At 38.1% G+C, this 18,000-nt stretch overlaps 1 protein-coding gene across 2 annotated transcripts in view; it reads right to left on the reverse strand.

Annotated features, from left to right (window-relative positions):
• TMEM131 (transmembrane protein 131) overlaps window positions 1–18,000 on the reverse strand; it is a 250,769-nt gene that overhangs the window by 132,339 nt on the left and 100,430 nt on the right. For both annotated transcript variants that reach the window (XM_033238933.1, XM_033238932.1), the window contains exon 4: window positions 5,033–5,101. In XM_033238933.1, coding sequence (XP_033094824.1) covers window positions 5,033–5,101 — 69 coding nt within the window. The remainder of the gene's footprint in view (window positions 1–5,032; window positions 5,102–18,000) is intronic.

Genomic DNA, 18,000 nt, shown 5'->3' on the forward strand with positions numbered 1-18,000 from the left:
TTCTTTCTGGGTCACAGGTGACACCTTCTAGCTGGGTCCTCACATGGTAGAAGGGGGACAGTAGCTCTATGGGGCCTCTCTTACAAGGCCACTCATCCCATTTGTGAGATTAGGTCTGCGCTCCAGACCTAAACACCTCCTAAGGCTCCGCCTCTGAACACCATCACATCAGAGATTAGGTTTCAACATATGAATTTTGGGAGGACACAAACACTCAGACCATCGCAGTTTTCTTGTTTGTTTCCACTGTTTTGGAGCAGCATGTAAATGTGCTGCTTCGGGGAACAGTCTTATATAACTACACTCCTTTGCTATGCTTCAAATAAATTTTCTTTACTGTGTCACCTGACCCTTGCTTGTACTGGAGTTCATCTCTCCATTCACACTTCTTCCACAATTTCTCTCAGCTCATGAGATTTCAGGTTCTCTATGACTAGTAACAGTCTCTACGAGAAATCCCATTTATTTCCTCACTGGTCACAGACTAATTCTTTTATTTCTTTAAGTTGCTCCTTGTTCATGACACCAAACTGTTCTGAGGCTAAAGATTAACTTAAAACTTTAATATTCTGTATATCCTTTCATTAAGACTCTCTCTTGAGGAAAAGCAAATAGTCACGGTTGTGTTTAAATCATCAGTTTTGGCACTGATCACAAAATACAAAGTTTAAAACAATTAAAAATAAGTGAATTTAACAAATATACCCATACATTTTGATGTTTTTAATACTATAAAATAACATAAGAGAAAATTCAATGGAATTTTTTAAAGTATGCACAATATATTAAGTTTAAAAAGCAGGTTATAAAAATGGTATATTGAGATAATATAATTTTTATAACTCAACAAATAAATACAGATGTTCCCCATTTTTTGTAGGTATTTTTAGTCTCAATTTCATTTACTTTGATCTTATTTCCTTCCACTAATTTTGAGGCTTTGGTTTGTTCTTTTCTAGTTCTTTAAGATGTATCATCGCCGGGCGCGGTGGCTCAAGCCTGTAATCCCAGCACTTTGGGAGGCCGAGACGGGTGGATCACGAGGTCAGGAGATCGAGACCAACCTAGCTAACACGGCGAAACCCCGTCTCTACTAAAAATACAAAAAACTAGCTGGGCGAGTTGGTGGGCGCCTGTAGTCCCAGCTACTTGGGAGGCTGAGGCAGGAGAATGGCGGGAACCCGGGAGGCGGAGCTTGCAGTGAGCTGAGATCCGGCCACTGCATTCCAGCCTGGGCAACAGAGCAAGACTCCGTCTCAAAAAAAAAAAAAAAAAAAATGTATCATTAGGTTGTTTATTTGAAACCTTTCTAGTTTTTGGATGTAGGATTTATTATTATATAAATTCGCCTCTTAATATTGCTTTTGCTATGCCCCATAGGTTTCAGTATGTTGTATTTCTATTTTCATTTGTCTCAAGAAATATTTTAGTTTACCATTCAGTCTTCCTTCACCCATTGGTCATTCAGGAACATGTTGTTTGATTTTCATGTATTTGTAGTTTTGAATGTTCCTCTTGTTACTGATTTCTAGTTTTAAATTCCACTGTGGTCAGATAAGATAGTGGATAACATTAATTAAAAATTTTTTTTTGAGATTTGTTTTGTGTACTAACATATGATCAATCCTGAAGAATGCTTCATGTGTTGATGAAAGAAATGGTATCCTGCAGCTGTTTGGTTAAATGTTCTGTTAAGTGTCTGTTAGGTCCATTTGGTTGATGGTGTAGTTTAAATCCAATGCTTCTTTGTTGATTTTCTGTCTAGATGACCTGTCCAATGCTGAGAGTGGGCTGTTGAAATCCCCCATTCTATTACTGTACTGTGGTCTATCTCTCCCTTTAGATCTAATCGTTGCTTTGTATTTCTCGGTGCTCTAGTGTTGGGTGCATATATATTTCCAACTGTTATATTATCTTGCTTGACTGATCCTTTGATCTTATAAGGTCCTTCTTTGTTGCTTTTTACAGCTTTTCACTTGATGCCTGTTTGGCCTGATATAACTAATGCCGCTCCTGCTGGCTTTTGGTTTCCATTTGGATGTATCTTTTTCTGTCCCTTCACTATCGGTCTGTATGACTTTACAGGTGAGGTGAGTTTCTTACAGGCAGTATATAGTTGAGTGTATTATCCATTCAGCCAGTCCATATTTTTTAGATGGTGGAACTGAACCCATTTACATTCAAGGTTATTGATAGGTAAAGACTTGTTCCTGTCATATTGTTCTCTGGATGTTTTATCTTTTGTTCTGTACTTCCTTTCTTATGGGTTTTCTGTGTTTGGGTGTTCTCCACATTGATACAGTTTGACTCTTTTTCCTTTCTTTGTGTTTGGACTCTACCAGTGAATTTTATAGCTTCACATGTTTCCATAATGGTGGTTATTTTTTAATTTCCAGATATAAGACTCCCTTGAGAATTTCTTGTAAGGTCAGTCTAGCAGTGATGAATTCCCTTCATTTCTGCTTGTTTGTGAAAGATTTTACTCCTTTTTCATTTCTGAAATGTAGCTCTGCAGGGTATAGTATTCTTGGTTCACAGGTCCCCCACCCCCACTTTAAGTACTTTTAATATATCATTTCATTCTTTCCCTGCCTGTAAGTTTTCTGCTGAGAAATCTGCTGTTAAGTTTAATGGGAATTCCCTTATATGTGACTTGACACTTTTCTCTTGCTGTTTTTAGAATTCTTCGCCTTTAACATCTGGTAATTTGACTATAATGTGCCTCAGAGATAACCTGTTTGGGCTGACTCTAATTGTAATTCTTTGAGTTTATTGGACCTGGATGTTCATCTTGAATTTCAAGACTTGGGAAGTTTTCAGCTACTATTTCATTAAGTATATTTCCTACACTTTTCTCCTTTCTCTTCTCCTTCTGGAATGATCACATTGCTCACTTCATGGTATACAATAATACATCCTGTAGGCTTTCTTCACCCTTTCTTCTTTTTTTGTCTGCCTCTGTTATTTCAAAAGATCTGTCTTCAAGTTCAGAAATTCCTTCTTCTGCTTGGTTTAGTCTGTTGTTGAAGCTCTTGATTGTATTTTTTATTTCACTCATTGAATTCTTCCGCTGTAGGATTTGTTTGGTTCTTTTTTATGTTACCTATCTCTTTGTAGAATTTCTTATTCAAATCATAAATTGTTTTCTTGATTTTGCTGAACTGTGTGTTTTCTTATATCTCATTGAGATTCTTTAAGATTATTTTGAATTCTTTTTCTGGCATTTATATTTTCTTATGACTGGGGTCTGTTACTGAGAATTACTGTTTTCCTTTGGAGGTGTCATATTTCCTTTTCTACATTTGATGTGTCCCCATGTTGATTTCTATATATCTGGTAGAAAAGTCATTTCTTCCAATTTTATGGAGTACATTTCACAGGAAAAGACTTATTTGTATAAATGGGTCTTGGAGTGTCAGATTGATGGGGTGCATTGGCTTTGGTGCATCTGTGTCTAGGTGGGCACTGTAGTGTAGTCTCTGTGTACTTTCCTCAGTTGTGAGTCACACTTGACGTGTGCAAGTATCTCAGTAGCCTAGGCTGAGAGAGTCTGTGGTGGCGTGGTGCAGCTTTGTTGAGGGTGGGCTCACAAGGCTTTCTCAGGTCAGGGATGTGTGCATCCATACAGTGGGTTAGACAGCTTGGACTCTAGCCAACTTAGGGTCTGGCTCTACACCACAGGGCTGTTACCCTGGGCAGGAGCACAAGCACGTGTTTAGTTCAATGGCATGGGAGTATGCCTGCCAGGAGCAGCCCAAAGGGCTGTTTCTCAGGCCTAGCTATCTGTGAAACTGCTTTGTGATGTGTGGATTTATGTCACAGAGTTAAAATTTTCTTTTGACTCAGCAGGATGAAAAAACTCTTTTTGGAGAATCTGTGAAGGGACATTTGGGAGCCCACTGAGGTTGCTCAGCTGAACTGGGAGTGTGTTTGCCAGGGATGGCCCACAGGGCTGTTTTCCAGGCTTGGGATGCAGTCTCATGGCTTCTCAGATGGCTTGGGTGTCGTTGGCTTGGGGTGGCCCATGGGGCTGTTTCTCAGGGTGGGGGAGCAGACACATGGGTGTTTAGATGGCTGTGAAGCGTGTCTGCCAGGGGCAGCCTATGGGGCTGTTTCTCAGGTCCAGGACACAGGTGCAAGTCTGCTCAGCTGGCCTGAGGATGTGTCTGCCAGGGGCAGCCTATGCAGCTGTTTCTCAGGTCCAGGATGTGAGCACAAGGCTGCTTGGCTGGCGTGGGGACATGTTTGCTAGGGGCGACCCAAAGGGCTATTTCTTAGGCCTGAGACACAGGCACAGAGCTGCTCAGCTGGTATGGAGGCGTGTCTGCTGGTGGCTGGCCACAGGGCTGTTTTTCAGGCCCTGATTTCAGGTGCAGGGCCACTGGGCAGGCCAAGGAAGTATCTTGGGGGAACACTGTGGGGCTCTTTCTTAGGTGCTGAGCGCAGGCATGTAGCTGCTTTGCTGGCCCTTGGCTGTATTAGCTGCTTAGAGGCTAGGGGGTCTCTCCTGCTTGGGGGAGGGTGTGCAGTGGTTTGCTTAGCTCATCAAGGCAGTTCTGCGACTGAACCATGTCTGTCTGTGCATTTGCTTTTACTTGCCATTTTGGGTTGGTGATACTACTATTTGGTGATGTGTAAGAGCTTGTATATTCAAAGCACATATATTAAACAAATAGAATATATTTTATTCACAAGAAGATTTTTAAATAGTAAAAGTGAAACTGAAGTGCTAATCAAAACAGCTAACGGTAAGTTCTTTGCCATTTCCAAAGACTCTCTGAACCAGAGACTACAACATGAGAGTATTTTTCAAGCTTTAAAAACACTGTATGTTAGACTCCTAAAATATTATATGTTAGACTCCTAATAGATACTTGCTTCCCATTTTCAAACTGCATTCAGTATCATTTGTTTTCCTGATGACTAGAACATGTAACTTTCCCATATAGATATAACACAGGTAAAAGACAAGACAAATGCATGTCAAATACATATAATAGTTTAATGGGAAATCCAAAAATTTTAAACTTACTGTTCATGGAAATCCAGCATTGGTGGCTCAAATCGTATGGGCCTGCAATTCCCCCGGTAGAGAGATATACTGTGAATAAAAAGAAAACAACATAAGAAGCAATTCTTCAAAATAGATGTTTCCCCAAACCGTATCCAGGCAGTTGACTTTGGTCCTAACAATGCATTTTTAAAGAAAAATTGGCTCTAACCATCTATCAGAAATATATTACTTTTTATATTAGTGGAAACCAATAAAGACTGTGTTTTAGAAAATGAAAAAGTGGGAGTATTTTTCTTCTTCAAAGGATATGAAAATAGAAAATGCTCGGGCAGACTGAATGTTGAATTTATTTGGTTGTTATAATTGGTAACGATATACTTCAGTAGGTCACTTGGATTTTTTGACACATGTATGATGAATAAAGAGTTAATACAACAACATACATTTAGCAGACAATATATGAAGGCAAAAATCACAATCATATTGTAACTAGAGTGGCAAAGGACTAAACAAAAATGAATTTGAGATAGAAATTTCCAAGAACTGATAAATCTATTTCATCTGAAAGTTTGGAATACACTAGAAATGATCTCTGCTGTCCTGGCCTCAATATTTCAGTAGCCTCTTCTAACTAACCCACCTGATACCAGAACTTCTCAATAAAACAGATTTCCGAATAGCAAAGCTCAGATATCATCAGAGGCTGACACTGATATAAAACATAAATGACCTTTGGTGAGGGGGGAGGTAGTTCACACGCCTAAAGTGTTTATGTACTGAGAAAGTCAGAAATTCAGTCAGCCACTAAGTTTCAGAATAGTAGATTTTGATGTTTTTGTCCTAAGAAATGATGTCAGAGCAAAACCCATTTTGTGAGGCTACTTTATTTCCATCATCACTGAAATTCATAGTAACATAATCTTTGAAATGATATAGTAATTTCATTCAGGATTCAGAAATCAGAGGAAATATCTAGGATAGGAAATAATTAGAAATAGACAAGGACATTTACAATATGGAGGAAATTTGGCTTTAATTCAATTCTATAAAGATTAAATAATCTGAGTAGTGGAATAATTTAGCTGAAGGTAATAAAATCCAAACATGTTTTTAGCCCTACCAATTTAGAATATTCTTTTGTGTAGCTTGAGAACCCCTCTGCATATGTTGAACAGAAAAGACAACAACAACAACAAAAAAGCAAGCAAGCACCAAATGTAAGATCGCACTTTACTAAAGAACGAAACTGAAGACACCGGGAAACGAAGGCACAATTCCTTGCAACACAGAGTCAGCATCTATTCCTTCTTGCTTTCTGCCCTTCTTAGACGTGATGTAACAGCACTACTCTTTGGCTCCTTTAAAACAAGAGATGCTCCTCAGCTCATCAGTTTTATTAGCATGAAACTCAAATTTCCATAAATCTTAATAAAGTAAAAATAAAGCATAAGGCATAACCATATGTCATTAATTCCTATAAAATATTATATTCCTATATAATATATATTTCTATAATGTAACATATATTCCTACATATAATATATAATTCCTATATATTAATTACATGGACTGTTTAGATGTTGGGGAAAAAGGAGATTAAGACAGTGTTTTTCTCTCACAGAGCCAAGAGGCTGTTCTGCAAATTACAAACGGAAATGTCTAAAGTGGCCAGGTGGGGTAAAAAAAGTATATACCCCATCCACTGAATACAAATGTATGAATGTGTACTACGTGCCAGGGACTGTCTACTGGCTGGGGCTACAGTGGGGAATAAAGAAAAGCGCCTGCTGTCATAGCACTAACATCCTAGTCGGGGGATCAGAAGTTGAATATATTAGGTGAAGATGTGTGTATAAAGAAAAATCAAACACCAAAAATGCCTCTCTGAGGAGGGACACTAGCGCCAAGACCTGAACGGCAGAGATCTAGGGGAAGAAAGTTAGGAATGTATTTGGTGAGTTGAACAAGGAGGCTTCAGTGACCATTGTGCAGTGAGGGAGGAGTAGGAGGTAGGAGCTGAGCTCACAGGTACAAGAGCCAGGTCTCCTTGTAGGAGCATGGATTACTCTCAGTGTAACAAACTACAGTGTTTTTGAGCAAGGAGTAGCATGATCTGACACATATTAAAAGGTTAATTCTGGTTACTTTGTGAAGAACCAAGGAAGTTCCTGTAGGAGCCCAACAGTGGGAAGCAGGGAAGTCCTGGAGTGCTCCAGGCAACTGGCAATGGCAGCTACAATCCAGGGTGGCTACAAGGGAAAGTAGCGAGCAGTGGCTGGTTTCTAAATATATTTGGAAGCTTGAGAAAACTGGTTGTGCTGATGGATTGATTTTGAGGGATCAAAGGTAACTCATTCTAAGATTTGCACTGGATACACAGTCATGACGTGGGAGGAATGGGTTGGAAGTGGGAAGAGGTAGATTTTCAAGGGTATTGTTTTAGACATTTAAATTCAGATGTCTTATCTAGATGGAGATGTCATGGATATTGTTTGTATTAAAAAGTTACTGATTATCACATACTGATCTTAGTTACCTTGGTGAGTTTAATTCTAATTGTTTAGATTCTCCCCTGATTTTCCGCTGTTGCTACATGTGCTGCCAAAATGAGCACTATCTCGGATGATCGCTGCAGACAAATCATCTGCAAGTAACAATTTGATTCCTCCTTTCAAATCCTTATATTTTATTTTTTATGTCTTGTGCTAAGATCTCCTGTAAAATGCTTCAAAGATGTGATGTCCAGCAACTGTACTGTGATATTTACAAAGTGCTCACAGAATGAGACAGAGGAAACAGTACATCAAATATGATTCCCTCATAAATAAAAGCATATTTTCAAAACAAAAGCAGAGCTATATCTAAGGAACAGTTTAATACCCGAGTGGGTACAATACAAGCTGACACAGGTACAATCCTATGTTAACCAAACCAAAAATGCAGTAACACAGCTGTCATGTCTCCACAGCTGATTCAAATGGTTGCTACCCATGTTTATTTAGAAAGGGCAAGGCATTGTTTAGTGCTTTATTAACAGAAAGCAAATGTCTGCAAATATGTAACGTTGACAAACGGGGGAAGTTGCAATATAAAGAATGGTAGCCTTTGCTAATGTCATTGTAGTTTTTTTTCCTGATTTTTAAAATTATTACTATTATTATTTTTGAGAGACAGGGGTCTCATTGTGTTGCCCAAGCTGGTCTCCTGAGTAGCTGGGACTACAGGTGTAGCACGCCAGTGTGCCGGGCTCACCCTTTGACAATTTCAAAGCAACAAAATCTGAGACATTATGATAGTATATGGCATTATTTTATGCTTTCTGCAATGATTATATATGTTCTGAAGTCTCAATTCAATTGGTTTAATAAATTTTCACTAAAATCTTATTTATATGGAGATGAATGAAGACTATTTTCTGATTTCAAGCTAGGAAACAGCTGAAGAGACACAAGAACTCTTGCGGGAAATGGTCGTGCTGCTTGTTGAACTGTCAGGTCAAAGTTGAGCAGGAAACTCCCAAATCAGACATATGGGCTTCTTGGGTCTCTGGGAGTTTCAAATGCTTTCCTAGGATCAACTACTACCTAAACAACAGATACTCTTTGGCCCAGCATTTTTTAAAACAATTGTTTGTGATGTATCTGCATCATAAACACCTACAATGCTTGTGGAAATGCAGATTCTAGGGCCCCACCTCCAGAATCTAATTCCTTGTACGCAGAATGGACCCCAGAAACCTGCATTTTTAAGCACCCTCACATTTAGGAGCCACTATTTTGCATCTTGATCCACAAACATCAGAGCCACAAATAAGTGGGGGGGAAGTGCTTTAGTAAAACTATCAAAGTCACCAGCAGTTTAAATTGATGTCAAATATGATTTTTATTAAAGAGCCAGCTAAATAAACAGTAACTTAAAAGAAATGAATAGGACTTTTCCTATATTATATATATTCTCCCATAAATGCATTTTTAGTTTTAATTTGCATTTCCCTAATGATGAATAATGTTGATCATCTTTCCATTTACTTGGTGCACAATTAGGTACCTTCTTTTGTAAATGTCTGTGGAAAGTTTTTTTAACTGGGATGTCTGTCTCATTATTCAGATTTTTTTTGTTTTTTTTGTTTTTTTTTTGAGGCAGAGTCTCGCTCTGTCGCCCACGCTGGAGTGCAGTGGCGTGATCTCGGCTCACTGCAAGCTCCGCCTCCCGGGTTCACGCCATTCTCCAGCCTCAGCCTCCTGAGTAGCTGGGACTACAGGCGCCTGGCACCGCGCCCGGCTAATTTTTTGTATTTTTAGTAGAGACGGGGTTTCACCATGGTCTCGATCTCCTGACCTTGTGATCCGCCCGCCTCGGCCTCCCAAAGTGCTGGGATTACAGGCATGAGCCACCGCGCCCGGCCTCATTATTCAGTTTTAAGAGTTCTCTGTTATGTGCTGCAAATATTTTTACCCTGGTCCTGGTTTACCTTTTCCTTTTATTAATGGTTTCTTTTGAAAAGCCTAAGTTTTTAATTCTGATGAGGTCGAAATGATGATTTGTTCTTTTTTGAGATAGGGTCTGACTCTGTCGCCCATGCTGGAGTGCAGTTAGTGGTCCAATCATGGGTCACTGCAGTCTTGACCTCCTGGGCTCAAGCCACCCTCTGGCCTCATCCTCCCAAGTAGCTGGGAGTATAGGCACACACCACCACAACTAGCTAATTTATTATTACTTTTTGTAGATACAGGTCTCACTATGTTCCCCAGGCTAGTTTCAAAACTCCTAGTCTCAAGTGATCCTCCCACCGTAGCATCCTGAAGTGTTAGAATTATAGGTGTGAACCACTGTGCCCAGCCTCATTTTTTCTTTCATGGTATGTGTTTCTGGTATTTTAAAACTTTGTCCAGTTTGCAAATATTTCTATGAAAAGATTGGTTTTATTCTAAAAGTTTTACACCTTTAACTTTTAGATATGAGCCTATTTATTATTGTCCATTTTAAGTTAATTATGGCGATGGTGTGAGTTAAAAGATTAAAGTTCACTTTTTCTTTCTCTGTAAATATCCAGTAGGCCTAGTATCCTTTGCTGAAAAAGATTTTTTTTTATCCTTTAAGTTCTGGGGTACATGTGCAGAACGTGCAGTTTTGTTACATAGGTATACACATGCCATGGTGATTTGCTGCACCCATCAACCTATCACCTATATTAGGTATTTCTCCTAATGCTATCCCTCCCCTAGCTGCCCAACCCCCGACAAGCCCCAGCGTGTGATGTTCCCCTCTATATGTCCATGTGTTCTCATTGTTCAACTCCCACTTGTGAGTGAGAACATGTGGTGTTTGGTTTTCTGTTCTTGTGTTAGTTTGCTAAGAATGATGGTTTCCAGCTTCATCCATGTCCCTTCAAAGGACATGAACTCATCCTTTTTTATGGCTGCACAGTATTCCATGTTGTATATGTGCCACATTTTCTTTATCCAGTCTATCATTGATGGACATTTGGGTTGGCTCCAAGTCTTTGCTATTGTGAATAGTGCTGTAATAAACACGTGTGTATGTGTCTTTATAGAATGATTTATAGCCCTTTGGGTACATACCCAATAATGGGATTGCTGGGTCAAATGGTATTTCTAGTTCTAGGTCCCTGGAGAATCACCATACTGTCTTCCACAATGGCTGAACTAATATACATTCCTCAACAGTGTAACAGTGTTCCTATTTCTCCACATCCTCTCCAGCATCTGTCGTTTCCTGACTTTTTTTTTTTTTTTTTTTTTGAGACGGAGTCTGGCTCTGTCACCCAGGCTGGAGTGCAGTGGCCGGATCTCAGCTCACTGCAAGCTCCGCCTCCTGGGTTTATGCCATTCTCCTTCCTCAGCCTCTGGAGTAGCTGGGACTATAGGCGCCCGCCATGTCGCCCGGTTAGTTTTTTTTTTTTTTGTATTTTTTAGTAGAGACGGGGTTTCACTGTGTTAACCAGGATGGCCTCAATCTCCTGACCTCGTGATCCGCCTGTCTTGGCCTCCCAAAGTGCTGGGATTAAAGGCTTGAGCCACCGCGCCCCGCCCGTTTCCTGACTTTTTAATGATCAACATTCTAACTGGCATGAGATGGTATCTCATTGTGGTTTTGATTTGCATTTCTCTAATGACCAGTGATGAGCTTTTTTTCATGTTTGTTGGCTGCATAAATGTCTTCTTTTAAGAAGTGTCTGTTTACAGTCTTCGCCCACTTTTTGATGGGGTTGGTTTTTTCTTGTAAATTTAAATTCATTGTGGATTCTGGATATTAGCCCTTTGTCACATAGATTGCAAAACTTTTCTCCCATTCTGTATGTTGCCTGTTCACTCTGATGATAGTTTCTTTTGCTTTGCAGAAACTCTTTAATTAGATTCCATGTGTCAATTTTGGCTTTTGTTGCCATTGCTTTCGGTGTTTTAGACATGAAGTCTTCGCCCACGGCTATGTCCTGAATGTTATTGCCTAAGTTTTCTTCTAGGATTTTTATGGTTTTAGGTCTTACTTTTAAGTCTTTAATCCATCTTGAGTTAATTTTTGTATAAGGTGTAAGGAAGGGGTCCAGTTTTTTTCTGCATATGGCTGGCCAGTTTTCCCAACACCATTTATTACATAGGGAATCCTTTCTCCATTGCTTGTTTTTGTCAGGTTTGTAAAAGATCAGATGGTTGTAGATGTGTGGTGTTATTTCTGTTCTGGTCTCTCTTCTGTTCCACTGGTTTATGTATGTTTTGGTACCAGTACCATGCTGTTTTGGTTACTGCAGCCTCGTAGTATAGTTTGAAGTCAGGTTCAGGTAGTGTGATGCCTCCAGCCTTGTTCTTTTTGCTTAGAGTTGTCTTGGCTACGTGGGCTCTTTTGTGGTTCTATATGAAGTTTAAAGTAGCTTTTTCCAATTGTGTGAGGAAAGTCAACAGTAGCTTGATGGGGACAGCATTGAATCTATAGATTACTTTGGGCAGTATGGCCATTTGCACGATATTGATTCTTCCTATCCATGAAAATGGAATGTTCTTCCATTTATTTCTGTCCTCTTTTATTTCATTGAGCAGTGGTTTGTTGTTCTCCTTGAAGAGATCCTTCATATCCCTTGTAAGTTGGATTCCTAGGTATTTTGTTCTTTGTAGCAATTATGAATGAGAGTTACTCATGATTTGGCTCTCTGTTATTGGTGTATAGGAACGCTTCTGATTTCTACACACTGATTTTGTATCCTGAGACTTTGCTGAAGTTGCTTATCAGCTTAAGGAGATTTTGGGCTGAGACGGTGGGGTTTTCTAAATATACAATCATGTCATCTGCAAACAGAGACAATTTGACTTCCTCCTTTCCTATCTGAATACCCTTTCTTGCTTTCTCTTGCTTGATTTCCCTGGCCAGAACTTCCAATACTATGTTGAATAGGGGTGGTGAGACAAGGCATCCTTGTCTTGTGCCAGTTTTCAAAGGGAATGCTTTGTTTTTGCCCATTCAGTATGACACTGGCTGTGGGTCTGTCATAAATAGCTCTTATTAGTTTAAGATACATTCCATCAATACCTAGTTTATTGACAGTTTTTAGCATGAAGGGATGTTGAATTTTGTCAAAGGCCTTTTCTGCATCTATTGAGAGAATCATGTGGTTTTTGTCATTGGTTCTGTTTATGTGATGGATTATGTTTATTGATTTGCATATGTTGAACCAGCCTTGCATCCCAGGGATTAAGCCAACTTGGTCGTGGTGGGTAAGCTTTTTGATGTGCTGTTCAGGTTGCCAGTATTTTATTGAGAATTTTCATATCGGTGTTCATCAGGGATATTGGCCTGAAATTTTCTTTTTTTGTGTCTCTGCCAGGTTTTGGATCAGGATGATGCTGGCCTCATAAAATGAGTTAGGGAGGATTTCCTCTTTTTCTGTTAATTGGAATAGTTTCAGAAGAAATGGTACCAGCTCCTCTTTGTACCTCTGAAAGAATTTGGCTGTGAATCTGTCTGGTCCTGAACTTTTTTTGGTTGGTAGGCTATTAATTACTGCCTCAATTTCAGAACTTGTTATTAGTCTATTCAGGGATTCAACCTTTTCCTGGTTTAGTCTTGCAAGGGTGTATGTGTTCAGGAATTTATCAATTTCTTCTAGATTTTCTAGTTTATTTGCGTAGAGGTGTTTATAGTATTCTCTGATGGTAGTTTGTATTTCTGTGGGATAAGTGGTGATATCCCCTATATCATTTTTTATTGCATCGATTTGATTCTTCTCTCTTCTTTATTAGTCTGGCTAGTGATCTATTTTGTTGATCTTTTCAAAAACCCAGCTCCTGGATTCATTTATTTTTTGAAGGATTTTTTTTGTGTCTCTATCTCCTTCATTTCTGCTCTGATCTTGGTTTTTTCTTGTCTTCTGCTAGATTTTGAATTTGTTTGCTTTTGCTTCTCTACTTCTTTTAATTTTGATGTTATGGTGTCGATTTTAGATCTTTCCTACTTTCTCTTGTGAGCATTTAGTGCTATAAATTTCCCTCTGCACACTGCTTTAAATGTGTCCCAGAGATTCTGGTACTTTGTGTCTTTGTTCTCAATGGTTTCAAAGAACATCTTTACTTTTGCCTTCATTTCGTTATTCACCCAGTAGTCCTTCAGGAGCTGGTTGTTCAGTTTCCATGTAGTTGTGCGGTTCTGAGTGAGTTTCTTAATCCTGAGTTCTAATTTGATTGCACTGTGGTCTGAGAAAGTGTTACGATTTCTGTTCTTTTGCAATTGCTGAGGAGTGTTTTACTTCTAATTATGTGGTCAATTTTAGAGTAAGTGTGATGTGGTGCTGAGAAGAATGTATATTCTGTTGATTGGGGTGGAGATTTCTGCAGATGTCTATTAGGTTCGCTTGGTCCAGAGCTAAGTTCAAGTCCTGAATATCCTTGTTAATTTTCTGTCTCGTTGACTAATATTAGCAGTGGGTGTTAAAAGTCTCCCACTGTTATTGTGTGGGAGTCTAAGTCTCTTTGTAGGTCTGTCAGAACTTGCTTTATCAATCTGGGTGCTCCTGTACTGGGTGCATATGTATTTAGGACAGTTAGCTCTTCTTGTTGCACTGATCCCTTTACCATTATGTAATGCTCTTCTTTGTCTCTTTTGATCTTTGTTGGTTTAAAGTCTGTGTCATCAGAGACTAGGATTGTAACCCCTGCTGAAAAAGAGTATTCTTGTGTCACTGAATTACCTTGGCACATATAGACAAGAAGTTTTAAACTGCATCTTCAAAACATGTAGTTTAAATCTTCTAATTTGTTTATTCTTTTTAAAACTTGTTTGCTCTATTCTAGATGCTTAACATTTTCCATCTAATCTTGAAAAGCAGCTTATCAATTTGTAAAAAAAAAAAAAAAACCTGTCTGATGAAATTTCTATTGGAATTGGTTAATCTAAAACCGATCTGGGGAGAATTATCTTCACAATCTTCCAATCCATGAACGCAGGATCTTTCTCAATATATCTAGGAGTTCTTTAATTACTCTACTACATTACAGTTTTCAGTGCACAGGTCTCAACACTGTTCTGTTAAATTTATCCCAAGGTATGCAATGATTTATGATACTGTAAATGACATTTTTCTACAACATTTTACTTTTGTACTTGTTATGAAGAAATCAGTTACTTCTGATTATTGACTGTATTACTTTTTGGTATATTCCTTAGGACTTTCTATCCACACAATCACATGGTTTGTAGACAAAATCCTTTTTGTTCTTCCTTTCCAATCTGATGGCTCTTACCTCTGCTTCTTGTCTTAATGTAATGACTACTACCATCCAGTACCATGTTTAATGTAAGTGATGAAAGTGGACATCCTTGCCACTTTCCCAATCTTAGAAAGAAAGCATTCAATCTTGTACCATTAGTATCATGTTAAGTGTTATTTTTCCATAGATACTCCTTATCAGGTTAAAGACATTCTTTTCTATTCTTCGTGTGCTGAACAGATGCTGAATGTTGCCACAGGCTTTTTCTACATCTATTCAAATAATTACAAAAGTTTTTGAAATTTTGTTAAGAAAAATTATCTTGTTTTCAAATATTAATCTTGCATTCCTAAGATAAACCCCTTTTGGTCATGATGCATTACCTTGTTATACGTTTCTGGATTTGATTTGCTAATATTCTGTTAGAGATTTCTGAATAAATGTTTGAAGAGATGTAGCTTCTAGCTTTCTTGTAATGCCTGCAATAATCACCTCACAAAACGTGTACGGAAGGACATTCTATTCCTCTCTTTCCTAAAAGAGTTTATGTAAGACTAGTATTTTTTCACTAGTTGTCTGATAGAATTCACCAGTTTAGGCATATGAGCCTGCAGTTTTCTTTGTGAAAAGGTTTAAAATTGTAAGTTCTATGTCTTTAACAAATATTTAAAAACTCATTTTCTTATTCTCTCTCAGTGAGTTTTAATAATTTGTATCTTTCAAGTATTTGACCACTTCATCTAAATTGTTGAATTTTTGAGAATGAAGGGATTCATAATTTCTCTCATTCTTTGAATATTTATAAGATCTGTAGTGATATCCCCTATTTCATTACTGATTTTGTCTGCCTTATTTTCTTAACCAATCTAGCTAGACTCAAAGAATCAGTTTTTGTTTACATTGATTTTTTTTCCACTTTGTATTTAATTGATCTCTAGTATATCCTTTATTTTCTTCTACTTGAAGTTGATGCTCTATGTCTTAAACTGGAAATGTAAATTGCTCATTTAAAAATTTTTCTTCTATCTGATATAAACTTTTAAAGCTATAAATGTCTATTTAAATACTGCTTTGCCTAAATTCCAGAAAACTTGGTATGTTGTTCTATGAATTGAATTCCCCCCAACCACCCCCACTTCCCAAATTCACATATTGAAGCCCTAATCCCCACTATGACTATTATGTGGAGACAGGGTCTATAAGCAGGCAATTAAGGTTAAATGAGGTTATAAGGGGGGGGCCTAATATAATGGGATTAGTATCCTTACAAAAAAGGACACCAGAAAGTCCCCATGCACACATGCGCACCAGAGGGCATGAGAGTTACACAGTGGAATGGCTGCCACCTACAAGCTAGGAAAACAGATCTCAGTGTAAACTGACTATGCTGGCACCCTGATTTCAGACTTCCAGATTCCAGACTGTGAGAAAATAAATGTCTATTGTTTAAGCCACCCAGTTTATGGTATTTTGTTATGGCAGTCTAGCGCAAGTAGACTAAGATACGTTACCTTTTTGTTTTCAAAGCATTTTCTAATATCCCTTATGATTTCTTTCTTAACCCATGAGTATTGAAAAGCTTCTGGTTTAATTCCCAATTATAAAATATCTGGATTTTCATTGTTACCGATTTCTAATTTAATTTTGCTGTAATCAGACAGTATAATCTATATAATCTGATCTTGGTGGATGTAGTATTTAATAAATACCTATTAGGTCAAGTTACGTAATAGTGTTCTTCAAATCTACACCCTTACTGATTTTCCGTCTATTTTATCAGTTATGAACAGATGAATGCTGAAATCTTCAGTAATCAATGTGGGTTTGTTCCCTTAGTTTTATTCATTTTTTTTCTTCATGTACTTTAAAGCTCCAATATTAGAATTTGGGATTGTTGTATCTACCTGGGGGACTGTCTCTTTCATAATTGTACAATGTCCTTCTTTATCTCTGATAATATTCCCTGTCCTAAAGTCTACTTTGGCTGAAAGTAACATAAACACTCTAGCATTTTAAAGATTAATGTTTGCTTGTTTTCCTATGTCTTTTTACATTTAACCTAATTGCATACTTATGAAGAAGTGCATTTCTTCAAAATCAAGACTACTGATGAACCGGGAGAAGATACATGCAAAATAAGACTAATATCTCCAATATATAAAGAACTCTTAAAAACAATCAGAAAAAATTAAGAGCACTACAGAAAAACGGGTAGAACAGACATGGACAGGCAACATCAAAAGACAAATATAAGCATGGCTCTTAAATACCAGGAGATGGTTAACGTTACTCATAATTAAAGACAAACTAAAACTACACCGTGATAAAATTTCTGACCTATCAGATCAGCAACAATTAAAAATAACACATTCTGTTGGAAAGGATGTGGGAAACAGGTACTCTTTTTCACCGATGAGGGCATGCAAGGTGGTACAGACCTTGAAGGAGAATGTGACAATACTTAATGAAACGATGTCAGCATTTACTTTTGACTCACCAACCCCACTTCCATGAATGTATCCTAAACATAAACTTTTTATCCCTTTCCCTACTTGACAAGTGAAAACTGTACATATTTATGATGTACAACGTATTTTAAAATATGTACACATTGTAGAATGGCTACATTGAGCTACTACATGCATCACCTCACATGGTTATCATGTTTTATGGTAAGAACACAAAATCTACTCTCTCAGCAATTTTCAAGTATACAATACAAATGCTTCTTGACTTATGAGGTGACGTCCCGATAAATCCATCATAAGTTGAAAATAATCACAAGTCTAAAACGTATTTAATATACCAACTTACTTTTCAGGTAGCCTAGTCTCTCCTTAAACATGCTCAGAACACTTACATTAACCTACAGTTGGGCAAAGTCATCTGGTAACATGGTACAGGGTAGAGTATCAGTCGTTTACTCTCTGGACTGTGTGGCTGACTGAAAGCTGCAAGAGAGTATTGTACAGCTAGCCTAGGAAAGATCAAAATTCGAAATCTGAAATACTGTTTCTACTCAACATATATTGTGCTTTGGCACCATCATAAAGTCGAAAAACTGCTAAGCTGAACTTATACCTTCTCACTGAAATTTTGTGTCTTTTGACTAACATCTCTCAAATCTCCCTGGTCCCCACCCTCAGGCTCTGGTAACCACCATTCTACTCTCTGCTTCTATATTCTCCATTTCAGTGAGATCATGCATTATTCATCTTTCTGTACTTGGCTTATCACATTTAACATAATGTCCTCCAAGTTCACCCATGT

This window comes from Trachypithecus francoisi, unplaced genomic scaffold (assembly GCF_009764315.1).
Source record: "Trachypithecus francoisi isolate TF-2019V2 unplaced genomic scaffold, Tfra_2.0 Lachesis_group17, whole genome shotgun sequence".
Taxonomy (NCBI): Eukaryota; Metazoa; Chordata; class Mammalia; order Primates; family Cercopithecidae; genus Trachypithecus; species Trachypithecus francoisi.